General features: G+C 40.7%; 1 protein-coding gene across 2 annotated transcripts; it reads right to left on the bottom strand.

Moving 5' to 3' along the window:
* On the bottom strand, window positions 1-27,543 carry ZC3H8 (zinc finger CCCH-type containing 8). Of its 2 annotated transcripts, XM_070380066.1 has the most exons (9): window positions 27,379-27,543; window positions 23,138-23,234; window positions 10,927-11,158; window positions 9,584-9,714; window positions 6,903-7,025; window positions 6,288-6,401; window positions 4,972-5,079; window positions 4,011-4,060; window positions 1-593 (listed from the first exon to the last, which is right to left on the bottom strand). In XM_070380066.1, exons 1-8 carry the CDS (start codon window positions 27,456-27,458, stop codon window positions 4,031-4,033), a joined length of 915 nt encoding a protein of 304 aa, XP_070236167.1. In that variant the 5' UTR covers window positions 27,459-27,543; the 3' UTR covers window positions 1-593; window positions 4,011-4,030. The 2 variants fall into 2 exon arrangements, with proteins under 2 accessions (XP_070236167.1, XP_070236168.1); XM_070380067.1 differs by lacking the exon at window positions 23,138-23,234 and having other exon boundaries at window positions 10,927-11,153.

Raw genomic sequence — 27,543 nt, forward strand, 5'->3', positions numbered from 1 at the left:
TAGCAAGAGACACTGTTCCATTTTATTTATAACGGTAGGAAAATGGAAACAACTTTTTTGTCCAAAAACAGGAAATGGGTTTTAAAACATCAAACCATAATTTAAAACAAAGCTATGAGCAACCATTAACAACATGTTGTGAATGTATTTAATGACATGAAAAGAGTTAACTGTGTATTTACTGTCTACTCTCCGGATGTCTTCTATGAGAAACCTGATGGTTTTCTCTCTTCAAACTCCTATACCTCTTCATCCCTCCTTACTCAGTCTAACCTTGCTTCCTATTTTATTGAGAACATGCAATCACTCAGAAAAGACCTCTGCAACCTACTACCGTAACATCTGCCCACCAGCTGGCATCTCTGTCATATACACTCCTCCTGTTTCAATGGCTGGAACCATCTTGGTGGAGACCAACCCTTCACTAATTAGACACCACGTTCTGTCCCTCTGCACTGTCCACGGAAGAGTTGCACTTCACTGTAATGACACAAGGGGGCGCTCTACATCAGGAATCTTGTAAACCACTCCAAATCAAGTCTTCAATTAGTCTCCAACAGGCACAGACACAAGCACTCTTCATCCACACAAAGCTACAGAAGAAAAAGCAAAAACACATTAGCTGGGGATTTCCCTGGTGGTCCAGTGGTTAAGACCCTGTGCTTCCAATGCAGGGGGCAAAGGTTTGATCCCTGGTTGGGGAACTAAGATCCCACATGCCATGCAGTGTGGCCAAAAAGACCAAGAAAAAAAAAATATCAGTTGGTAAAAATTATCAACTTAGCCACACACCCCACCTCTAAAACTACTGGGGAAAAAAAAAAAAAAAAAAAAAACTAAACTAACAAAGTAAAAGACTCCAAAATAGTCAAGATGCTCCTGAAGAACAACATTAGAAAAATTATCAAACTGTGTGGTGTGCTGCTCAATCATGTTGGACTCATTGCGACTCCATGGACTGTAGCCCACCAGACTTCTCTGTAAATGGAATTTTCCAGGCAAGAATACTGGAGCAGGTTGCCATTTCCTACTCCAGGGCATCCTCCCAACCAGCGATCAAGCCCACGTCTCGTGTCTCCTGCATTGACAGCAGATTCTCTATCAAACTATATCAAAATCCAGTAAAGCTCCAGTAATTAAAGCAGTAGAGTATCAGAGAAACAGACAAAAGGAGCAGACGGAGATCCCAGAAATACACCTCCATTTGAAGAAACCCAATATACAACACGGGGCTATTACAAATCAGTGGGAAAAGCAGTCTTTTCAGTAGAATGGTTCTGGGAGACTCGTTTTCCATATGGGGAAAAAAAAAAAGAAAATCAAGTCTTTACCGCACACCCTGTTTAAAAAAAAAATCAATTAGTCTTAATTCTTCCATTTTCCCTACACCCATAGCCACTCTCTTTTTCCTGAAATCAGTCCAATATACAAATACAGGCAAGACATTAACAGCATTTCACTAAAGCTGAAGCTCAAAAGCTAGTAAGCATAAACAAAGATGTACAACTTTATGAAAATAAAGCTATGTGATACCATTTCTACATCCAATAAATTGGTCAAAAATTTAAAATCCTGACAATCAAAGCATTGCTGAAGGTCAGTTCAGTTCAGTCACTCAGTCATGTCTGACTCTTTGTGACCCCATGAACTGCAGCACACCAGGCCTCCCTGTCCATCACCAACTCCCGGCGACCATCCAAACTCATATCCACTGAGTCAGTGATGCCATCCAACCATCTCATCCTCTGTCGTCCCCGTCTCCTCCTGCTCTCAATCTTTCCCAGCATCAGGGTCTTTTCAAATTAGTCAGCTCTCTGCATCAGGTGGCCAAAGTACTGGAGTTTCAGCTTCAGCATCAGTCCTTCCAGTGAACACCTAGGACCGATCTCCTTTAGGATGGACTGGTTGGATCTCCTTGCAGTCCAAGGGACTCTCAAGAGTCTCTTCCAACACCACAGTTCAAAAGCATCAATTCTTCGGCGCTCAGCTTTCTTTATAGTCCAACTCTCACATCCATACACGACTACTGGAAAAACCATAGCCTTGACTAGATGGACCTTTGTTGGCAAAGTAATGTCTTTGCTTTTTAATATGCTGTCTAGGTTGGTCATAACTTTCCTTCCAAGGAGTAAGTGTCTTTTAATTTCACGGTTGCAATCACCATCTGAAGTGATTTTGGAGCTCCAAAAGACAAAGTCTGCCACTGTTTCCCCATCTATTTGCTATGAAGTGATGGGACCAGATGCCATGATCTTAGTTTTCTGAATGTTGAGGTTTAAGCCAACTTTTTAACTCTCCTCTTTCACTTTCATCAAGAGGCTCTTTAGTTCTTCTTTACTTTCTGCCATAAGGGTGGTGTCATCTGCATATCTGAGGTTATTGATATTTCTTCCAGCAATCTTTATTTCAGCTTGTGCTTCCTCCAGCCCAGTGTTTCTCAGGGTGTACTCTGCATAGAAGTTAAATTAGCACAGTGACAATACACAGCCTTGACATACTACTTTTCCTATTTGGACCCAGTCTGTTGTTCCAAGTCCAGTTCTAACTATTGCTTCCTGACCTGCATACAGATTTCTCAAGAGGCAGGTCAGGTGGTCTAGTATTCCCATCTCTTTCAGAATTTTCCAGTTTATTGTGATCCACACAGTCAAAGGCTTTGGCATAGTCAATAAAGCAGAAATAGATGTTTTTCTGGAACACTCTTGCTTTTTTGATGATCCAGCGGATGTTGGCAATTTGATATCTGGTTCTTCTGCTTTCTAAAACCAGCTTGAACATCTGAAGTTCACGGGTTCACCTATTGCTGAAGCCTGGCTTGGAGAATTTTGAGCATTACTTTGCTAGAGTGTGAGATGAGTGCAATTGTGCAGTAGTTTGAACATTCTTAGGCATTGCCTTTCTTTGGGATTGGAATGAAAACTGACCTTTCCAGTCCTGTGGCCACTGCTGAGTTTTCCAAATTTGCTGGCATATTGAGGGCAGCACTTTCTCAGCATCATCTTTTAGGATTTGAAATAGTTCAACTGGAATTCTATTACCTCCACTAGCTTCGTTTGTAGTGATGCTTCCTAAGGCCCACCTGACTTCACATTCCAGGATGTCTGGCTCTAGGTGAGTGATCACACCATAGTGATTATCTGGGTCGTGAAGATCTTTTTCGTACAGTTCTTCTGTGTATTCTCGCCATCTCTTCTTAATATCTTCTGCTTCTGTTAGGTCCATACCATTTCTGAAGGTGGAGCTACGGAATTTCTTTTACACAGTTGGTGGGAATAAAAACTGTAAGAACTACTTTAGAAAAGACTGGCATTATCCTAAGTTTTTTTTTTTTTAACTGGAAAAAAATTGCTTTACAATGTTATATTGGTTTCTGCTGTACCACAATGTAAATCAGGCATAAGTATACACATTATCTTAAGTTTTAAGATGATAGAACAATTCTATTTCCTGATTCATACTCAGGACAACTCACACACATTTCCCTCAAAAGACAGGTAAAACACTTATTTATAATAAGAGTTTGTATTTTAAAAATTAAAAATAACCTCAATGTCCATCAGCAGTAGAATGTCTAAATAAATTGTAATATACTCATAGAAAAAAATTCTATACAAGAGTACAAATGAATGACAGCTGCACACATATACATGAATGAATCTTAGAAGCATAATGATGACTAAGAATAGCAAGTCACCAATAAATATCGACTATGATACTGTTTAAAATAATATCCAAACCCAAGCATAATATTCAGTTAACCTTACATATTTGGTAAATCTACAAAGAATAAAACAAGAGAATAAAAATACAAAAAGATAGTGACAAATCCAGACTGGGAAGTAGATCCACAGAGACCCACATATATATCTATTTATATGTATCAAATATTGTATAATTTTTAAGTGGGGTAGGAGCGAGAAAAAGATTTCTATTTGAGAAAATATATATTCCCATGCCAATTTCTAGAGACATTTCAGAGGGGGGAAAAAAGTGTTAAATTTTAATTTTACCTTTTTCATCTATTTTATTTTCATGATGACTTCCTTTCAGGATCCAAACTCTAATATAGAGGGAAAAAAATTCACAATCATTTTCATGTACTATCTAATTCAGGTACATCATCATACTCTTGTAATTTCTTTTTTTTCTTCTTGTAATTTTCTAAAGACTCCTAAACCATTAATCCTAGTAATCACCTAATAATATTTACTAGAAGGGGAATTGGAAATAGAATTCTACATACATCATTTTTTCCATATATGCTTCATGGTAATAAACAACCAAATATTTGGTATAATTTCTAATTACAGGATAACTCTTCCTATTTCAAAACTAAAAGCATCCAGAAATAAGGACCTTTGACTTTCCAATATTTGCATATGCTCAAGGGAGTTTTTGCCACAAGATTAAACAGTTTGGTTTCAAAAGAATCTTTTCTTTTCGCTCACATTTCAATTTAATTTTGAAGAGATTAGCTCCAACTCATACATGGAAACGAAAGGACATAAACGACTATTATTTTTCAACTATCTTTTCTTACAGTCTGAAAGAGCTTTTGAAGAAAACTTTGAAATAATCACTTGAGTATGCTTTGATGTAACTCTAAAATATTTATCAATCAATGATCCTTAACTTTCCTTCTAAGAGTATATCAGGAGTACTATTTCTCCTATCTGCTTTGTTTTCCATTGGCTGACTTAGCTACTGAGGTCGCTAAATACACTAAAGTTTTAAAGAACATTCCAATTTATACCAGCAACAAGTATAAATTTTCCTTTAAGCTACAAGGAAAAACATACAAATGAATAATTATTTTCTATACTGAAGTAAGTTGTTAAATTATCAGTCCTAATATAACCCATATGCTAACCCATGAAGCACTCTGCTTAAATAAGTGTCTTTTTAAATTCCCACCCTTAGGTTCAAACGTATTCTTTAAAAAAGAAAAACAAAAATTAAAATTGTACTTACTTTAGCCAACAGTTCTTGTGTTTCATCAGTCAATGGAGCATGTGAAAACTTGCAATGTTCTCCCTGATAACATTTTGCTCCTGTATGGTAAAACTTGCAAGGATATTCATGTAACTCAAGTGTTAAGGAAGAAAAAATTTTTAATCCTGCTAAAATAACTTATTATTAATCTAATAACTTTATTTTTCCTATATGAAGTTCTTTTCTACTAGTAGAAACATTAAATTCTCTATGTAAAATATGAGACGACAGGACTTCCCTGGGGGTCCAGTGGCTGAGACTCAGCACTCCCGATGCAGGGGTCCCAGGTTCAATCCCTGGTCAGGGAACTAAAGCCCACATGCTAAAGATCCCACGTGCTGCAACTAAGATCCAGGACAGCCAAATAAATTAATGAATTAAAAATAAAAAGATCCATTCTTAATAAAATAAAGTACAAGACAATAAATTATTAACTGGGTTACAAGAAAATTAACTTTAGGATGATTATATACATGAAGTTTATTGGCTATCACAGGACAAATTTCTCCCTCATAATCATTCTTAAACTACAGGTATGTTTCACTGATAAGACAAAAGAGATGTGCATTTTAAATACTTTGAGAAATTTGACTATTTTTAAAGCATTCTTTTGGGGTGAGGGAATTAAAGTCAATAAAATTATGTGTCTTGCAAATCTGGATCCTTCATATATTAGACTTGTTTAAAATGGGATCCATATATACAACTCTGATATTACTTTCCAGGAAAAATTTCTCAAGTTAGGGTTTGAGATTCCTTATATTGAATGACTTAAAGGAAAACAACTTTTGTGGTGATCAAATGTGCAGTTATCCTAAAATGTTATGTTCCATGTTTTCAGAGCGTGTCTAGACCATTTATACTCAAGAGTTAGGGTTACTCTTCAATTAAGGGACAATTAATCTCTATACAGCACAGAGTATAACAGAAAAGAATTACTCCCAAACTATGCAATTCCTGCCTCTTTTACGAAGTAGATTTCATGAATACAGATTTAATTCATGGATGTCACAGCAGAAATTCTGAGAATGTTTTCCTGGGACCTAAAATGAAAGGTCTCATGACCCTGTTTCACTACCCAGTTAGACAGGATGTACATTTGAGGGAATTTCTAAAGATTCTTTCTTGGGGCAAGGGGGTGGGGGAGGGAATCTGTGAACAATATAATCACTTCAATACCGAGTTGAGCTTAGATATATAATTTTGTCATGGTTAAAACACTGGTTTCATTCAAAATTTTACATTCATGTAAACATTTATGAAAAGTAAAGTTACTGTATCTTGTGATAAAGGATATTATGCAAATATAGGCAGTTTTCCCCTCTGGTACAATATCCTTGTACATAAAACTTACACATTTCCTTTTTCTTCTCTATCTCTGCATCATGATCAAATTTACATTGGTCTCCCTGGGCCAAAGGAAGAAACAAGGAAAAGCCATTATTTCTCACAGTTAAGCCATTACAATTCCTACTTAATTCTGGATAAGCAAATGATTCCAGAAGAAAACAAAGTCTTAGGTAGAAGCAGTATAGTCTGATTTTTAAAGAGCTATTATAACTGCATTGTATTACACATATTGGCTTGCAATTTGTCAAGTCCTTAACATTTTTAACACAAAGCATTTAAAAAAAATTATCTATTTTCAGAGACATAAAACAAGGTACACGAATTTCATGGTCTAATGGTATTAAAATCATACAGAGTCTGTTCTCTTATCACTGTGGAATTACATTACTACTTTCTTAAATACAAAACAATATTTCAGTAAAATTTTCTACTTGAAACCTTTCCAGAAAGAAAACAGTTCTAAAATTATACAGGTATGCTTTTGGAGTGTCTAACAGAAACTGGTTTTAGAACATTTTTGCTATACCTTACATCTTAATGTATTTTTGCTTACACTATACCTTAATACACTTCCTTTCAAGAAAGTATTTACAAATTTGCTTTCCCTGGCGTTGCACCGTATGTTGGTTGATGAACCCCTGACTCATTCTCACAGGCTGCTGCTGCTCTTTAGATTTCCCATTCTATGAAAACAAAATCAAAAAACTCAATGTGAAAAATAAGAGATTAAACATTTGATTCCATTGTACAAAGTTATCTTAAACTACCTTTTAAAACATTAAAAAGTAACTCTTCTGAATTGCCCTTCAGGTAAGACTTGGATTTTTGTATATCATTTGAAACAAATGAATGACTGTCAGTTTCAGTATCATTCCATCACTGAACATTAGTGTTTGTTCAATCTGAATTTTTATTGTATCTTCACTGTATGCTAACTGTCTGGCTCTTTGCGACCCCATAGACTGAAGCCCGTCAGGCTTCTCTGTCCATGGAATTCTTCAGGCAAGAATCCTGGAGTGGGCTGCCATTTCTTCCTCCAGGGGATCTTCCCAACCCCAGGGATTGAACCTGAGTTTCCTGCAGCTCCTGAATTGGTAGGTGGATTCTTTACCTACCAATTCTTTCTTATTGCACCATCTGAGATTTTATTGTACTTGACCTCACTTAAAAAATTAAAAAATTTTTAAAAGGTAAGTTCCACTCATTGTGATAAACAGTGAAGTCTAAGAACAAGGCTCTTTAGAACACTAGGGACACAATGGAGTATTACTCAGCCATTAAAAAGAATACATTTGAGTCAGTTCTAATGAGGTGGATGAAACTGGAGCCTATTATACAGAGTGAAGCCAGAAAGAAAAACACCAATACAGTATACTAACGCATATATATGGAATTTAGAAAGATGGTAATGACAACCCTGTATGTGAGACAGCAAAAGAGACACAGATGTATAGGACAGTCTTTTGGACTCTGTGGGAGAGGGAGGGGGGGATGATTTGGGAGAATGGCACTAAAACATGTATAATACCATATAAGAAATCAATCACCAGTCCAGGTTAGATACAGGAAGCTTGGGGTTGGTGCACTGGGATGACCCAGAGGGATGCGATGGGGAAGGAGGTGGGAGGGGGGCTCAGGATGGGGAACACGTGTACACTCGTGGCAGATGCATGTTGATGTATGGCAAAACCAATACAATATTGTAAAGTAAAAAAACAAACAAACAAAAAACAATTAAAGGTCATGCTACTTAAAAGCATAATAAATTACTATAAATATGAATTATAAACCATCAAAAAAAAAAAAAAAAAAAGTAAAGCAACCAAAAGCAGTGTAACCTTTCATTTCAATGACAGGCCCACTAGGTGTGAGCTGAGTATACTGATGAGCTCAAATTAATAAACATAATTAGAAACAGACCCTCAAAGATGGTGATAAAGGTATGAAAACAAAAGGGGACTTTCATACAAAAATGAAAGGGGAATTTTATTACAGGTCTTTAGAAACATAAATCACTTTCAGCGTGTTAACTTGTGGTACAACTTACAGCATCTACATATGGTATTCCCACATACGGTCTTAGGAATTCCACAGGTACAAAGAAGGGAGCTGACTGCACACTTATGTGAGCTGCTCTGTAATAATGTCAAAACTCCACTCAGCACTATCAAAATTATGTGCCTAACAAGTATGCCAGTTTTAACTCTCGGTTTTATTTGATCATGTGATTGAATTCTGACAAATATGTTTACAATTTGTTTCTCATGTAGAAGAGCTGTCAGTTATGGTGGAATAATCACCTGAGTCAATCTAAACCAAAGGAAAGGGAACACTGCCTGAGTGCAGCCCTGCCTGGCCCTGGGTGACTATAGACAGTTACCTAAACCCTATGGCTTCATATTCGTCTTTTGTAAAAATAAATTTTATGTAAATACATTTCAGTCTATAATATTTGGTGTTTCTAATATTTTACCAAGCCCTAATTCTTGTCTCCTAAACCAAGCCTAACAAATGGCTGCCATCCAGCTCAGAAGCCCTCAGAAAAGTAGAGTCCAAAAGAGTCACTTACTGCTCTACTGTGATTACATCTGCAGACCAAGGAAGAAGAACTTCTAGAAAGCAAAATCAAAATACCAGAGGGGGTGGGGGGTCTGGTGTCTGGAAGGGGGTGTCTCAAAAATATTGATTTTTAATTTTCAGAGGGAGTCAAAAACCAATAGACCAATGGCCGCTGGCATGCCCTCACAGCTATCTAGGGACTTTCCTGGCAGTCCAGTGGCTTGGGCTTCCCAAGTGGCGTGGTGGTAAAGAATCCACCTGTCAGTGTAGGAGACACAGAGATGTGGGTTCAATCCCTGGGTCGGGAAGATCCCCTGGAGGAGGAAATGGCACCCACTCCAGTATTTCTGCCTGGGAAACCCCATGGACAGAGGAGCCTGGCGGGCTACAGTCCATGGGGTTGCAAAGAGCTGGACGTGACTGAGCACACATGCACATATGGCTGTCTTCTCTTTTCCTTGCTTCCCACATCTGTTTTTCCACAGTCATCGACAGCACAGCACTCAGAAATCAGGGGGCTTGTGCGTATGTATTCAGGGGCAGCAGGTACGACACTAAGGTTTGAGCGTGAGGAAGGGAGCCTAACGGTGAGAAGGAAGCATGTGGGGAGCCCGCTGAGGGTAAAGGAGGCCCCACTGAAGTGTGAGATGCAGTGCCTTCCAACACATGTGGATTCTCATACCTGGTCCTGTGAGCCACTGCTCCTCAGGGAAGCATTTCCTTTGTCTCCTGGGCCAGGACACTTTCGCTTCATTTTCTTCTTTTTACCATTCTTGTGAACAGCTTTAAGGTTTATATTTTTTTGCTTAATAGCTAAAAACAACAACAACAACAAAATTTAACTTAAAGACAATATAAAACAATAACAGCAGTTTACTCTTAAGAGGGATATTCTTTAATAATGCAAGAAAAGTTCTCCACTATTCAAAAAGCAAAAACTGGGATGATGTGGACCTGTCTTTCCAGCAGCTCTGGGATTAATATACTCTGGATCCCAAATTCATTCCTTGTGAAAATATATAAGGCACTGCCAGGAAAAAAGCAAGATAATTAACGAAATCATTCTTGCCAGACACCAGCCCAGATTCTTTTTAAGTGTTCAAAGTACGATGGATCTCATTAGGAATTGCTATAGCACTGCAATAGTAAAAGCTTCAAAGGATCTCAAATATGGCTGTCAGATTATTCACTGAAAACATTTTATATAGATTAAGTTGATCTACAGATCCATTTTAAATAGAAAAACGTTTCAACAGGGAAAAAAATGAGAGGATTAAGAATTTTACTTACAATTGTCCCTTATTGTCATATCTATGGCTTAATCTTAGTAATCTAAAAGAATATATTCCTGGGGGACTCCCCTGGTGGTCCAATGGTTAACAGCCTGCCTTGCAATGTGGGGAACACGGGTTTGACCCTTGGTCATGGAACTAAGATCCCACATGCCACGAAGCAACTAACACTTGATGCAGCCAAACAAATATTTATAAAAAGGAATATATTCCTGAGTTTAGTCTCATACACTATTATCCCAGTCTATTCTTCTTCAAAGGAAAGCAACCAGAAAAGGTATTTCCTGTCCTTCACATACACTGAAGCCAGGGATTTAGCATTCTCCCTTGCAAAGTTGTCATGTCCTTTAAATTTATTTATTTATTTATTTATTTATATGGCCTTACTAGGCCTTAGCTGTGTACACAGGAGTTTTAGATGCCGCATATAGGATCTAGTTCCCTGACCAGGGATCGAACCTGGGCACCCTGTATTGGGAGTTCAGAGTCTTAGCTACTGGACCACCAGGGGAGTCCCAAAGTAGCCATCCTTTGAAAACTCTGCTGCACTCTCCACTCCTCCTGCAAACTGAGCATTTGTACACCAAGTGGCCAGCTCACATTTGATGTCAAGATCCAAGAAAATCTGATCTTATCATGAGATAAAATGCAGACCCCACCCCCAACTCCATCCATGGACAATGGTGACTACTCCTCCAGGTAACTTTAAATGATCTAACAACTTGACTCTTACCTTTCTTGGTCCCCTTTGCTGTCTCTTTCTTCACAGATTCTTCAGGACACAGTAAGGACTGAGTAACACTTGCCATCTCTTTAGCTTGTATGTACTGCTGAAGCTCCTTAGCGAAATTATCCTCTGGCTCCTGATTGCAGATGTCATCATCAGTATATGCATCATAGTCCTTACTTCTTGATTTCCTATGTTGCAAATTCTTCGGAGATGTAGAGCTTCTAGAGTGCCTAAACTAAGTAAAAATTAAATTTTCAAATTTAAAAACCTAGCATGATTTGAAACAATCTGGTCATGAAGGAGAAATAAAGACTGGCTGTGAACTGATCATTGTTGGAAGTTGACTGATGAGAACACAAGGGTTTCATATGCTGTTCTTTCCACTTGTATGTATATGAAATTTTCCGGAATTAAAAAACAAAAACACATGCATCCATACTTAAAAGATGCTTTGAGGGAAGACTCAATCTGTTCACTGTGTGTACTTTACTAGATTGAAAGACTAAAGCCCCACAACTGAATTATTTGCTATAAAAGAACTACAGTAATATAGTCCACATTTTATTTCTCCCTTTGCATGGACCATCCTTTCACATGGTTTAATTCACTAACTTGTCATCGAGAGCAAGTAAACTAAAATGGCCCAACTGGAAATCCACCTCACCAGCTACCAAAGTCTACTTCCTCCCTTTAACTCGAAGCATTGCTGGCTGGGATGTAGCAGCAATGATGACAAGAAACTGCCAAGCAGTCCAAGCAGCAGACACCTTCCAGCACTTGGTGCAGAAACATTCCCAAGTATGGGTTATGGGTGTCTATACTTGGAGACACCAGGGTTAATCAAGATTTATTATTACAACTGGTACAGACGATACATTTCAATTAAATGGTTTATGTGTAAAAGGCCCACTTGTCTAGTTCAGTCGCTCAGTCGTGTCTGACTCTTTGCAACACCAACGACTGCAGCAGGCCAGGCTTTCCTGTCCATCACCAACTCCGGGAGCTTGCTTAAACTCATGTCCATCGAATCGGCGATGTCATCCAAGCATCTCATCCTCTGTGGTCCCCTTCTCCTTCTGTCTTCAATCCTGCCCAGCATCACCATGTTTTTCAATGAGTCAGCTCTGCATCAAGTGGCCAGAGTACTGGACTTTCACCTTCAGGATCAGTCCTTCCAATGAATATTCAGGACTGATTTCCTGTAGGATGGACTGCTTGGATCTTGCAGCACAAGGGACTCTCAAGTCTTCTCCAACACCACAGTATAAAAGCGTCAATTCTTCAGCGTTCAGCTTTCTTTATGGTCTAACACTCACATCCATACATGATTATTGGAAAGCCCATAGCTTTGACTAAACGGAACTTTGTTGGCAAAGTAATGACTCTGCTTTTTAATATGCTGTCTAGGTTTGTCGTAACTTTTCTTAAAAGGAGCAGGTGTCTTAATTTCATGGCTGCAGTCAACATCTGCACTGATTTTAGAGCCCAAGAAAATAAAGTCTCTCACTGTTTCCATTGTTTCCCCGTTTATTTGCCATGAAGTGATGGGACTGGATGCCACGATCTTTGTTTTCTGAATGCTGAGTTTTAAGCCAGTTTTTTCACTTTCACCAGGAGGCTTCTTTAGTTCCTCTTCTCTTTCTGCCATAAGGGTGGTGTCATCTGCATATCTGAGGTTATTGGTATTTCTCCCAGGAAACTTGATTCCAGCTTGTGTTTCACCCGGCTCAGCATTTCGAATGACATACTAGTCTGCATATAAGTTAAACAAGCAGGGTGACGATATACAGCCTTGACATACTCATTTCCCGATTTGGAACCAGTCCATTGTTTCATGTCCGGTTCTGTTGCTTCTTGACCTGCACACACTTTTCTCAGGAGATGGGTCAAGTGCTCTGGTATTCCCATCTCTTTAAGAATTTTCCACAGTTTATTGTGATCCACACAGTCAAAGGCTGTGGCATAGTAAATAAAGCAGAAATAGATGTTTTTCTGAAATTCTCCTGCATTTTCTATGCTCCAATGGATGTTGGCAATTTGATCTCTGATTCCCCTGCCTTTTCTCAAGCCAGCTTGAACATCTGGAAATTCACAGTTCACGTACTGTTGAAGCCTGGCTTGGAGAATTTTGAGCATTACTTTGCTAGAGTGTGAGATGAGTACAATTGCTTGGTAGTTTGAATATTCTTTGGCATTGCCTTTCTTTGGGATTGGAAAGAAAATTTACCTTTTCCAGTCCTGTGGCCACTGCTGAGTTTTCCAAATTTGCTGGCATATTGAGGGCAACACTTTCACAGCATTATCTTTTAGGATTTGAAATAGCTCAACTGGAATTCCATCACCTCCACTAGCTTTGTTCATAGTGATGCTTCCTAAGGCCCACTTGACTTCACATTCCAGGATGCCTGGTTCTAGGTGAGTGATCACACCATCGTGATTATCCGGGTCATGAAGATCTTTTTTGTATAGTTTCTCTGTGTATTCTTGCCACCTCTTCTTAATATCTTCTGCTTCTGTTAGGTCCATACCATTTCTGTCCTTTATTGTGCCCATCTTTACATGAAATGTTCCCTTGATATCTCTAATTTTCTTGAAGAGATCTCTAGTCTTTCCCATTCCATTGATTCCCTCTATCTCTTTGCACTGATCATTGATGAAGGCTCTTATCTCTCTTTGCTATTCTTTGGAACTCTGCATTCAGATGGGTATATCTCTCCTTTTCTGCTTTGCCTTTTACTTTTCTTTTTTTGTCAGCTATTTTTAAGGTCCAGGCAACCATTTTCCTTTTGCATTTCTTCTACTTGGAGATGGTCTTGATCACAGCCTCCTATACTTGTCACAAACCTCCATCCATAGTTCATCAGGCACTCTATCAGATCTAGTCCCTTAAATCTATTCCTCACTTCCACTGTGTAATCATAAGGGTTTTGATTTAGGTCATACCTGAATGGTCTAGTGGTTTTCCTTACTTTCTTCAATTAAAGTCTGAATTTGGCAAGGAGTTCATGATCTGAGCCACAGTCAGCTCCCGGTTTTGTTTTTGCTGACTGTATAGAGCGTCTCCATCTTTGGCTGCAAAGAATATAATCAATCTGATTTCAGTATTGACCATGTGGTGATATCCATATGTAGAGCTGTCTCTTGTGTTGTTGGAAGAGGGTTTTTGCCATGACCAGTGCATTGTCTTAGCAAGTCTCTGTTAGCCTTTGCCCTGCTTCATTTTGTACTCCAAGGCCAAACCTGCCTGTTACTCCAGGTATGTCTTGACTTCCTACTTTTGCATTCCAGTCCCCTGTGATGAAAGGCCATCTTTTTGGGTGTTAGTTCTAGAAGGTCTTGTAGGTCTTCATAGAGCCATTCAACTTCAGCTTCTTTGGCATTAGTGGTTGGGGCATAGACTTGGATTACTGTGATACTGAATGGTTTGCCTTGGAAACTAACAGATATCATTCTGTTGTTTTTGAGATTTTAAGTTTATCACAGTAAACTGTGGAAAATTCTGAAAGAGATGGGAATATCAGACCACCTGACCTGCCTCTTGAGAAATATGTATGCAGGTCAGGAAGCAACAGTTAGAACTAGACATGGAACAACAGACTGGTTCCAAATAGGAAAAGGAGTACATCAAGGCTGTATACTGTCACCCTGCTTATTTAACTTATATGCAGAGTACATCATGAGAAACACTGGGATGGAGGAAGCACAAGCTGGAATCAAGATTGCCAGGAGAAATATCAATAACCTCAGATATGCAGACACCACCTTTATGGCAGAAAGTGAAGAACTAAAGAATCTCTTGATGAAAGTCAAAGAGAGTGAAAAAGTTGGTTTAAAACTCAGCATTCAGAAAACTAAGATCACGGCATCCAGTCCCATCACTTCATAGCAAACAGATGGGGAAACAGTGGAAACAGTGACTGACTTTATTTTGGGGGGCTTCAAAATCACTGCAGATGGTGACTGCAGCCATGAAATTAAAAGACACTCCTTGGAAGAAAAGTTACGATAAACCTAGACAGCATATTAAAAAGCAGAGACATTACTCTGCCAATGAAGGTCCATCTAGTCAAAGCTATGGTTTTTCCAGTAGTCATGTATGGATGTGAGAGTTGGACTAGAAAAAAAGCTGAGTGCTGAAAAATTAACACTTTTGAACTGTGGAGTTGGAGAAGACTCTTTAGAGACTGCAAGGAGATCCAACTAGTCCATCCTAAAGGAAATCAATCCTGAAAATTCATTGGAAGGACTGAGGTTGAAGCTGAAACTCCAATACTTTGGCCACCTTATGGGAAGGGCTGACTCATCTGAAAAGACCCTGATACTGGGAAAGATTGAAGGCAGGAGAAGGGGATGACAGAGGATGAGATGGTTGGATGGCATCACCGACTCAAGGGGCATGAATTTGAGTAAAGTCCAGGGGCTGGTGATGGACAGGGCAGCCTGGTGTGCTGCAGCCCACGGGATCACACAGAGTCAGACATGACTAAGCCACCGTACTGAACTGCGTTTTGGACTCTTCTGTCGACTATGAGGGCTACTCCATTTCTTCTAAGGGATTCTTGCCCACAGTACTAGTTATAATGATCATCTGAAATAAATTCACCAATTCCTAAAATGTTGATATTCACTCTTGCCATTTCCTATGTGACCACTTCCAATTTACTTTGATTCATGGACCTAACATTCCAGGTTCCTATGCAATATTGTTCTTTAAAGCATCAGACTTTACTTCTCTCACCAGTCACATCCACAACTGGACATTGTTTTTGCTTTGGCTCCGTCTCTTCATTCTTTCTGGAGTTATTTCTCCACTCATCTCCAGTAGCATATTGGGCACCTACCGACTTGGGGAGTTCCTCTTTCAGTGTTTTTGCCTTTTCATACTGTTCATGGGGTTCTCAAGGCAAGAATACTGAAGTGGCATGCCAGTCCCTTCTCCAGTGGACCATGTTTTGTCAGAACTCTCCACTGTGACCCATCCATCTTGGGTGGCCCCACACGGCATGGCTTATAGTTTCACTGAGTTAGACAAGGATGTAGTCCATGTGATCTGTTTGGTTAGTTTTCTGTGACTGTGGTTTTCATTTCTGTCTGCCCTCTGATGGAGGACAAGAGGCTTGTGGGAGCTTCCTGATGGGAGAGACTGACTGGGGGGGAATCTGGGTCTTGTTCTGATGGGCAGGGCCATGCTCAGTACATCTTTAATCCAAATTTCTGTTGATGGGTGGGGCTGTGAGGATAACTACGTTTACTTTCGTTTCAGCCTTTCACATTATTTAGCAGGCATAGGGAGAACCAAAAAAATCATTTAAGTGCAACAGTGCACATGAAGTTTAAGCACAACCATGGGATTCTATTCAGTGCACCTGAATCAAAACATTACAAGGATCCAGATGAGTGATATCACATGTCCCCCCACCTCACCCCCACCCCACACGACCCACAGGCCTGCAATCCTGAAGCTGACCCTTTTCACTACAAGCAGTAACAAAAGTGACTTACTTGTATTAAATGAAGAGATGAGATGACTTGGTAACATTATAAAACCAGGATGATCATCAGCTATGATGCTTTATTAGACATTAGAGAGAGTGAAAGTGTTGTCGCTCAGTCGTGTTCGACTTTGCCACCCCCTGGACTGTAGCCCAATGTGCTCCTCTGACCGTGGGATTCTCCAGGCAAGAACACTGGAGTGGGTTGCCAAGCCCTCCTTCGGGGGTCTTCTTGACCCAGGGATTGAACCAACATTTCTTATATATCTCTGGCATTCACAGGCAGGTTCTCTACCATCCGAACCACCAGGGAAGCCCATACGTTAGAGAAGCATTTCTAATTGACATTCTTTTCAGAGGGCACTGAGATATACAAGATATTAACACAATGATTGCTTAAATATGTCCTCATGCAGCTGCTATAAACTCATTGCTCTGATGTCTGTTGTTCTCTATATAACTTAGAAACTATAAGAATACAATATTACAACTTATCCCCCTTTCATAAGAAAGTCTGAAGTATTTATCTCCTCTTTTAAGTGAAAGATTTTCTTGTGCTTGATTCAGAATGCTTTACAGAACTAGTATGGCCTCCTGAAATTCCACAGAAATAAAAGTACAGAAATGTAGAAATTAATAGTCTCAAAAGAGTGTGTGCATAGGGAGCGGGGGAAATGAAGTACAATTTGTCAGGAAGGAATTAAGAAGGGTTCAACAAATTCCTGGCAAATTTTTGACAAACATAAAGCAAGCTATAATTTGGAGGTTGGGCGTAGGCTGCAGTGTGAGAAACAGGGCTATAAACGAGAATGAATTAAAATGCTATATAAAAAAACCAAAAACAAAGCTATTGTAACAAATTATCTCTGACCACCCCCTCTCAACCCAGAATATAATCAAACAAAAATTTACCCCATGCAAAAATGAGGGTTATTCTCTAAAGAAATTTATTAAAATGTCTGATAAAGGCCAAGTCTTCTTGTACGAGTACTAAGACCCCAGAATGAAATCCTTTACATTCTGACATATGGGAACAACTTCCACCAGAAAAACACTCCATTCTCTATTCTGTATCACGGGTTCGTAACCTGCTGTCCAGAGATGCACACCCTCCTCCCGCCTGCCCCTGGCCAAGGGTCTATGGACAGAATGATAGAATTCAATGGACTTGGATGAGAATAAAAATCACATGTTAACTTTCATCAACCTCTAAATTGACATTTTAGCATTTTCTTCTGTTTTGAACACTGGCTGCAAACCACAGTAGTACCAGCAGTAGCTGCAACTGTCACGAACAGAAATCACAGGGACTTTTACACATTATACTTACTGCAGATCTCAAAGTATATTATGTTTTATGGTCATCACTTTGTCAACATAATATTTAGACCTAAAACATAGTAATGAGACCTACTGTTGGATCTAATTATTTAGTGTATCAACAAAGATATACTAAATAATTGTGTATCTTTGTTGATACACTAAATAATTGTGTAAGAAATTACTCTTACCTCATTTCTTAATATTATGATAACTGTGTTTCAATAAAATCAACTTCCATTATAACCCAACATATTTTATTTTATTCACTTAAAAACATTATTCTGAGAAAGGGTCCAAGAGCTTTGCCAGACTGCCAAAGGGGATACATGGCACATAAAGAGTTAAGAACTATTATGCTGCTGGATGGAGAAGGCGATGGCACCCCACTCCAGTACTCTTGCTTGGAAAATCCCATGGACAGAGGAGCCTGGAAGGCTGCAGTTCATGGGGTCTCCAAGAGTCGGACACAACTGAGTGATTTCACTTTCACTTTTCACTTTCAGGCACTGGAGAAGGAAATGGCAACCCACTCCAGTGTTCTTGCCTGGAGAATCCCAGGGACGGGGGAGCCTGGTGGGCTGCCATTTACGGGGTCGCACAGAGGCCGACACGACTGAAGTGACCCAGCAGCAAAGAAAAACAAAAGCAGGGCTTCGCTGGTGGCTCGGTGGTAAAGACAATGCAGAAGACACAGGATGAATCCCTGATCCGGGAAGATCCTACATGCTACAGAGCAACTAGGCCCGGAGCCACAACTGCTGAGCCTGTGTTCTAGAAGCCACGCTCTGCAACAGAAGCCTCTGCGATGAGAAACCTGAGAACAAAGCGAAAAAGATCTAGAGAATAAAACAAAAAAGCAGGAAAAAGAGAAAACCTGACCGAGAAGAAAAACAATCAAGAAAAAGAAAAGAACACAAAAATTTTAAACAAATACACAAAGGTATCAAGATGGGTTTTTTTTTTTTAATGCTAGAAAGTTGTAACAACAACAAAAAAAGAAAGTTGTAACAAGACAGCAGAACAAGAGAGAACTCTTGAATCATTAAATTATGACTCATGAAATGAAGATAAACAGAAAGAGTAAGTTTCTCAGAATATAAAGATAAAAGACAAAGAATAAAAATAAAACAAATTCCTTGTGCATGAAGGGTATGAATAGTCTCACCAAATACTTAAGCACAATGAATGAGAAGATTCATAGTCTCTAATAATACTGAGAATAAAGAGAAGAATCTAAAAGCTCCCAGAACAGGATGGTTGCAAAGCGACTAGAACCAGACTGGCAAGACTCACACTAGCGACACGGACAGCAGCAGAAAATGGGGCAAATACCCTCAAGCTGAAGTCTACTTCAGCCAAAATACCTATCAGCTGTGAGGATAAAGTCAGTATTTTCAGAAACGTTTACAAGAACTCAAAAGCTTTATCCCATGCATTCCTATATAACAGAACATGCCAGCTAAATGAAAATAAGTTACAAATAGTGCTTAAAAAAAAAAAAGATGTAATTCACAAAAGCCTCACCAGACACCCAGCATTAAATCTAACAAAAGGTAAGTAAGGTATCTACAAACAAAATTACAAAACACTGCTAAGACAATTAAAAGAGAACCTAAAGACTGGACAATCTAATATTCTAAAGATGTCAATTCTCTCCCAAATGATCTACAGTTTCAATACATTCCCAAGTTAAAGTCCCAGCAGGGTTTTCTGTGGAACTTGACAAACTATTTCTAAAATTTATATGGAAATACGAAGGGCTGAGAATAGCCAAGACAGTTAAAGAAGAAAAACGTGAGATGACTTACTTGCTTGATATCCAAACTCATTATAATTAAATTGTACTAATTAATACAATGTGGTCTTGAGGGGAGGGGTAGATACATAAATCAGTGGATGAGAACAGGGACTCTAGAAACAGATCCATCAGAACACAAACACTTTTTTTCCAAACACTTGATTTTTGACAACAGTGACACTGAAGATTATGGGGGAAAAGAACAGCCTTTTCCCCCAATGAATGGTGTTGGAACAACTAGGTAGGATAATGGAAAAAAAAGTAACCCAAAATTTGTCCCCTCTGCTGCTGCTAAGTCGCTTCAGTTGTGTCCAACTCTGTGTGACCCCATAGATGGCAGCCCACCAGGCTCCCCCGTCCCTGGGATTCTCCAGGCAAGAATACTGGAGTGGGTTGCCATTTCCTTCTCCAATGCATGAAAGTGAAAAGTGAAAGTGAAATCACTCAGTCGTGTCCGACTCTTGGAGACCCCATGAACTGCAGCCTTCCAAGCTCCTCTGTCCATGGGGTTTTCCAGGCAAGAGTACTGGAGTTGGGTGCCATCGTCTTCTCCGTCCAGCAGCATAATAGTCCTTAACTCTTTATGTGCCACATAAAGCATTAACTATGAAAAAAATATTAATAAACTTGAATACATTAAAATCATTAACCTTTTATCAAAAATTGCTATTGGGAAAAAAGCTACAAAATGAGCTGATAGCTGCAAGACATAAATCCACACGGGGGAAAAAAATCCCCTATATCCAGAATAAAGAAAAAAGAAAAAAGGTAAAAAGACTTAAAACTGGCACACAAAAAAGGGAAATCTAAATTGGACAAATATGAAAAGATGCTCCATCTTAAAAGTAATCAATAAAATGCAAACTAAATGACAATGAAGGTATCTCACCAGATGGCAAAATTTAAGAAAGTGTGGAGATATCTGTGTAGAAATACAGAGTCTCATTATACCGCCTTTGGGAATAAAAATCAGTAGAATGACTCTGGAATACAGCTTGGCATCATGGTAAAGGGAAAGATGCTTATCCGCTAAGACCCGGTGGTTCTACTCCAAGGTAACTGCAGAGGAGATGTGCGGCAGGATACAACTGAGATGTAGCACTAATCACAACCTTCAAAGCTGGAAGTGAGGCCAAATGTCTACCAATGCCAGCACCTAGTATACTCAAATAATGGAATGCTATGCGGTTGAGAAAATGAACAAATAAGAATACACCACTTGTGTGCACTATGCATATTCTATAAGTATACATTATGCATACTATGAGTCTTAAAAATATAACGTTAAGAGAAAGGAAACAAAAGGACACATACAACACTATTCTATCAAGTGCAAAAACAGCCACGAGAAAACAGCACTCTTAAGGAGGACAGCATTAGTAGGAAAACTGCAAAGAACAAGCAAGTGATTCGTGCACAAGTTGGGATAGTAGTCACCTCTGGAAGGAGAAAAAGGAACACGACTGAGAAAAGGAGAGCTGCACAGTGTCTACTTGAGTTCACTTTTTAATTAGCTGTGATACACTTATGTTTTATACACTTGTAAGGAAAGAGCCTGGCCTGAAGTAAGCCTACTGACAAGTAACCTAGGTGTCTACATTCTCACAGTATTGTTTCTGAGAACCTCCTTAAGATAACCACAGAAGGTTGTATCTGCCTGTATCCTGTATGGGGTTATATATGTACTGGGGAACTTTAAGTGGGCACAAAGGACTGGGGCTTATGCGATTAATATTACAATTTTTTAAAGTAATATTATTTACTTATTTTGGCTGTGCTGGGTCTTCACCACTGTGCTCAGGCTTTCCCTAGCAGCGAGGGGGGGTTATCTGCAGCGCACGCGCGTCTCATCTCAGGGGCTCCTCTCGTCAGAGCACAGGTGCTAGACGCGAGGCTTGTGGGCTCCGAGCGTGGGTGCAGTAGCAGTGGTGCACAAGTTAGTGTCTGTTTTGTTTTGCTGTGCTGTGTCTTTGCTGCTGCACGGGCCTTTCTCTAGTTTCAGGCTTCTCAGTGCAGTGGCTTCTGTTGTGGAGCAGGGGCCCCGGCAGTTGTGGCCCATGGGCTCAGCAGCTGCAGCGCCCAGGCTCTACAGCACAGGCTCAACAGTTGTGGAGCACAACCTTAGGTGCTCTGCAGCATATGGAATCTTCCTTGAGGAGGGATCGAACCTGTATCCTCTGCCTTGGTGGGTGCATTCTTATCCACAGCACCACCAAGGAAGTTAAAAAAATTTTTTTAAGTATTAAAAATGTCTGGGAAATTCAAGCTATCATTTCTCAGTTTTAACTAGGGCTCTCGTCTACAGCAGCCATATATGCCCCAAAGGGCAAAAGAAGTTATGTACTTGGGTAGCTGAGAGGCCTTCTGAGATGAAGATGCTGTACTTTCTGCCCTGTATCCTTTTATAAAGCTGAGTATAACAGTATCATATTAAAGGCCATGTGTGTCTTGCAGATCTCACTGCCAATTTGAACTCATTCTTTTGTAGTGTGTTAAAGTTCACAACAAAGGTTCCAAAAGAGAAAAAGCAAGACAGAAGCAGATATTGGCTTTGCTGTGGGTTGGCTGTGTCCTCCCCAAATTGAAGTCCTAACCCCAAGTCGGAGAAGGCAATGGCACCCCACTCCAGTACTCTTGCCTGGAAAATCCCATGGACAGAGGATCCTGGCAGGCTGCAGTCCAGGGGGTCGCTAAGAGTCAGACATGACTGAGCGACTTCACTTTCACTTTTCACTTTCATGCATTGGAGAAGGAAATGGCAAACCCACTCCAGTGTTCTTGCCTGGAGAATCCCAGGGACGGGGGAGCCTGGTGGGCTGCCGTCTATGGGGTCACACAGAGTCAGACACGACTGAAGTGACTTAGCATAACCCCCCAGTACCTTAGAACATGACCACATTTGGAAATAGGGTCATTATATGTATAATTACATATCACATTTAAGATCATACCACAGTTAAGATGAGGTCATTAGGATGGGCTTTAATCCAGTATGTCTAGTGTCTTTATAAAAGGGGGAACTTAGACACAGACCTATTCACACAGGGAGAATGCCTTTTGGAGCATGAAGGTAAAAATCAAGATGATGCTTCTGGAAGCCAAGCCAAGGGGGATCAAAGACCACCAGCAAGCCAACCAGAAGCTAGGGGAGAGGCATGGAACCGACTCTTCCTCACAGCCTTATGAAGGAACCAACCCTCCTAACAGCTTGCTCTTGGACTTCCAGCCTCAAGAACCACAAGACAATAAATTTCTGTTGTTTAATTCACCACTCAGTATGTGGTACTTTGTGATGGCAGTCCTAGCAAACTAGTACAGTCTTTAAGCTGTTAGTCACTAAGGCTAGCTAAGGTAGCAAATCAAAACTTTAATTTGAAAAGAAAGAAGTTTTTGAAATTGTTTACAACCACTTCATAGAGATAATCAGTTCATGTTAAATGACAACAAAGTTCTTAATTAATTTTTAAAAGGCATAAACAGGTTTCCTTTGATATTAGTAACCTGGTCTCAAATGCTGCCTAAAGTGAGACAAACAGAATCTCTAATTAATTTCTCACACCCTTTCCTGTCTGTTTTTTTCAATACACCAACTTAATCTTACTTTTTTGGGCATTTGCTCACATTCCAGTTTTACTTTCCATTTTATTTTCTCTTCTTGTGTTTCTTCAACTTCTGTATCATCTATTTCACCACCGATTCTGTAGCAAAAATATCAAATAACACAAAAGGGTTTTCAACCTGAAAAGGGTTCATACCATAGCATTAATATCCACTGCTTTGGTTTACCTTCAACTTGCCCTCAAAGAAATTCCAAAATCAGATTCTACTCCAAATATTTCAGGGAAATGTACAGAATTATGATAAGCAGTAAATGTCAACATACATTTATGAGTAAACTGCAAAGCTGAAACTTTAAATTACATAACCTTCAGTTCAGTTCAGTCGCTCAGTCGTGTCCGACTCTTTGCGACCCCATGAATCCCAGCACGCCAGGCCTCCCTGTCCAGCACCAACTCCCGGAGTTCACTCAGACTCACGTCCACTGAGTCAGTGATGCCGTCCAGCCATCTCATCCTCTGTCGTCCCCTTCTCCTCCTGCCCCCAATCCCTCCCAGCATCAGAGTCTTTTCCAATGTCAACTCTTCGCATGAGGTGGCCAAAGTACTGGAGTTTCAGCTTTAGCATCATTCCTTCCAAAGAAATCCCAGGGCTGATCTCCTTCAGAATGGACTGGTTGGATCTCCTTGCAGTCCAAGGGACTCTCAAGAGTCTTCTCCAACACCACAGTTTAAAAGCATCAATTCTTCGGCGCTCAGCCTTCTTCACAGTCCAACTCTCACATCCATACATGACCAGTGGAAAAACCATAGCCTTGACTAGATGGACCTTTGTTGGCAAAGTAATGTCTCTACATAACCTTAATAGTCAACTATTAGAAGCTATATAAATCATCTATTCGTTCAACAAATACTGAGAATCCACCATATACCAGGCTCTGGGTCTTAAATCCTGGGATATAACAATGAAAAAGACCTTGTTTGCACTTTCTGAGAACTTTCTATCTACTTGGGAGAAAGAAAGAAAGAAATTTCGGTATGGGGTGATAAGAACTGGTGTATATATGAGGAACATTTTAAACCTAAGATATGGGGACCAAAGGTTTTCTGAACCTAAAAGATAGGTAAGAATTGAAAACAAAGAGGAATGTCAGGGAGAAAAATATTTCAGGTAGAATTCAGGGTGCCTTCTGAGGTCAGAAGAGAGCCAAACTTACATTCAAGTGGGAAGATCAAAAAGGAATGTTGTTGGGAATTCCCCAGCGGTCTGGTGGTTAAGACTCTGCTTTCAATGCAGTTCGATCCCTGGCTGGGGAACTATGATCGCATATGCTGCATGGCGCGGCTAAGAATATATTTTTTAAAAAAAGAAAGAAAAGTTGTTCTCAAGGTCACTAGAACTGAGAAGTTGAACAAGCAGAGACTGTCTCAGATGACTACTAGAGGATATTCCAACAAAACTAAAAACAAACCTAAAAAAGATGAAAATGGGAACTATAAGAAACAAAGAGGCCAGTAAAATATACAGCTAAACCTAAATAATGGTAGATGCTGTAGACACAGGGTGGAGAAGGGAATGGCAACCCATTCCAGTATTCTTGCCTGGAGAACTCCATGGACAGAGGAGACTAGTGGTTGCAAGGAATCAGACACGACTCAGCGACTCACACACACAGACACAGGGGGCTGAAGACAAGTAGTGATTACGTGATAAAAGCTTAAGATCTGAGTTACACGCCAGACAAGGGCAAGGACTAGACAATTTCAGAACATGCTGCACGTGGAAAGTGCCGCCAGCACAGGACTGTGAACAGTGATTCTGCACTTCTTTCAGAGTTACGGCAGGAGCTGGGACGTTAGTTTCATCCAACCCAACAGTTACTACACTCATCTGTCCTGCGTCAGAGCTTCCGTCACATCCATCAGAAGAGGGACCAAGGCCACTGTTACAAGAGCCAATAAACCAAATACTGTGGACTAGCACTGGTCTAGTTTCCAGTCATGAACTGTCTTATATAGGAAGCACACTCTCCTTAGGCAGAACAATAATGACAACAGCAACAGTAACAGTAGCGTCTGACGTGCTTTACGCCTACTCTGTGCCAGGTGCTGCTCCATGCACATTAGACACTCCACAACAGCCCTCCACGTACATGCTATTGTTAAAAAGCCCATTTTACAGATGAGAAAATGAACACAGAATGTTTACAAAACATGTCAGAAATCTAGCAGAGCAGAACTGAGATTTGGGTTCAGGCAGGCAGAGCCAACTTCCTATTCAAAGTACCTACTAGGGACTTTGCTGGCAGTCCAGTGGTTAAGACTTCACACTGCCTCTGTGGGGGGCAAGGGTTCCATCCCTGGCCCGGAATTAAGATCTCGAATGTCACTTGGCCAAAAGAAAGAAAAAAAAAAAGGCAATTAAAATATTTACTAGCAGTAACAGTGTTAGTCAGTCAGGCCCGGCTCTTTGCGACCCCAGAGACTGTAGCTCGCCAGGCTTCTCTGTCTATGGGGTTCTCCAGGCAAAAATACCAGAGTGGGTAGCCATTCTCTTCTCCAGCGGATCTTCCCGACCCAGGGACTGAACACAGGTCTCCTGCATTGCAGGCAGATTTTTTACCATGTGAGCCACCAAGAAAGCCCCAAACTAGACAAAATCTTATATCCAAAATTGAACTCTTGATCCAATCACCCTACAATCTTAAACAGCAACTCTAACCTAATGACACAAACCAAAAACCTTGAAGTCGACCTTAACTCCTCTCTCATATTCCCCATCCAGTTTTCAAAATACAGCCTTACCTGATCACCTTTTAAAAAAAATCTAGCCATGTGCTTTTTATTGAGCTTCGCCCCAATTGCTCAGTAGTAAAGAATTCATCTGACAAATGCAGGAGACACCAGGTTCAATCCCTGGGTCAAGGAAGATCCTGGAAGAGGAAATGGCAACCCACTCCAGTATTCTTGCCTGGAAAGTTCCATGGACAGCGCAGCCTGGCGGGCTACAGTCCACGGGGTTTCAAAGAGTTGGACTGAACACGCTCTTTAAAAAAATTGTATTTATTTTTAATTATTTTTGGCTTTGCTGGGTCTTCCTTGCTACAGCATATACTTCAGTTTTGGAGCTCTGGGATCTCACTGCAGTGACTTCTCTTGCTGCAGGACACAAAGGCTTCAGTAACTGTGGTGCACACAGTTGCTCTGGGGCATGTGGGATCTTCCCTGACCAGGGATTGAACCAGTTTCCCAGACATTACAAGGCAGACTCCTAACCACTGGATCACCACAGAAGCCCCAGACTTGACCACTTCTTGCTACTAACCCTAACTACTAGCGGCCACTACAGTACTCTCAACCACCAGATGGTCCTGCTAATGTGTTAAGTCTCAGCTAAAAACCCTCCAATACTTACCCCTCACCTCACTCAAGGTAAAAGCCAAAGTCCTTATTATGGTAACTGCAAGTCCCTACACAATCTGCCCCTTCCCTTCCACACCCCATTCCAATACCTCTCAGGTTCTTCTCTTCCAGTCCCATCATTCTTCCTCTCCACTGCAGCTGTCTTTCTGGCCACTTTGCTCCCATCACAGCGGAATATTCTTCCCACTAGATAATCAACCTCTCTCGCTTCCTTCGAGCCCCTACTCAAATATTCCTCGTCAATATTACTAGTAAACGTTCCTTAACTACCTTCTTTAAAAGATCTACATCTTCCCTACCATCCCATCCTCCCTTACCCACTATCCAGCTTTCACTTTCTCCACGGCAGTCTCAGTACCTCTTTAAACATAAAGGAAATAATGCACCGCAATGTAGTTCGCTGCTTTATTATGGTCTTTAAGCTTTTTCAATGTACATCGGGAGACTAAAGGCAGACTACTCGCTGTTTATCCTTCACGACTCATCTTTTCTACCGAAGAGCGCCCAGCACGTGTAGTGAGAACCACAAATGTCCTCTGTCCTCCTTGAGCTGACGGTCTGGAAGGCAAATGCTACGGGGGCCGCAGGCGGGCTCCCTCCCAGCCAGAGGGACCTGGGCGCGGAGAAAACGGAGCATACTGAACCTCCCCCGCCCGCACCCCGCTCGCCGCCTGAACCCCGCCGCTCCCCGGGCCTCCGGCCGCGGCGGTCTACGAACCGGGACCCAACCCCGGCTTCTAACTCCAGCCCCCGAACGACCTCTGGACGCCGGACCTCACGGCGCCGCCCCGCGGACTCCTGAGCAACTGAGGCGGAACCCGGCTGCAGTCCCTGCGTTAAAAGCATGAAGAGTAGCGGTCACCTTTGGTCAGAATTCGTGGTGGACTTCTTGCCAAGAGCCGGGTTTGGGGGTTTGGAGAAAAGATTCTCAAAATCCATCATTCTCTTCGGCGCCGGCGCCGGGTAGCTACCAAGAAACAAGCCCGGCGCGAGGAGGTCCCACGCGACGCTGCTCGCCGCCCGCAAG

This window comes from Bos mutus, chromosome 11 (assembly GCF_027580195.1).
Source record: "Bos mutus isolate GX-2022 chromosome 11, NWIPB_WYAK_1.1, whole genome shotgun sequence".
Lineage (NCBI taxonomy): Eukaryota > Metazoa > Chordata > Mammalia > Artiodactyla > Bovidae > Bos > Bos mutus.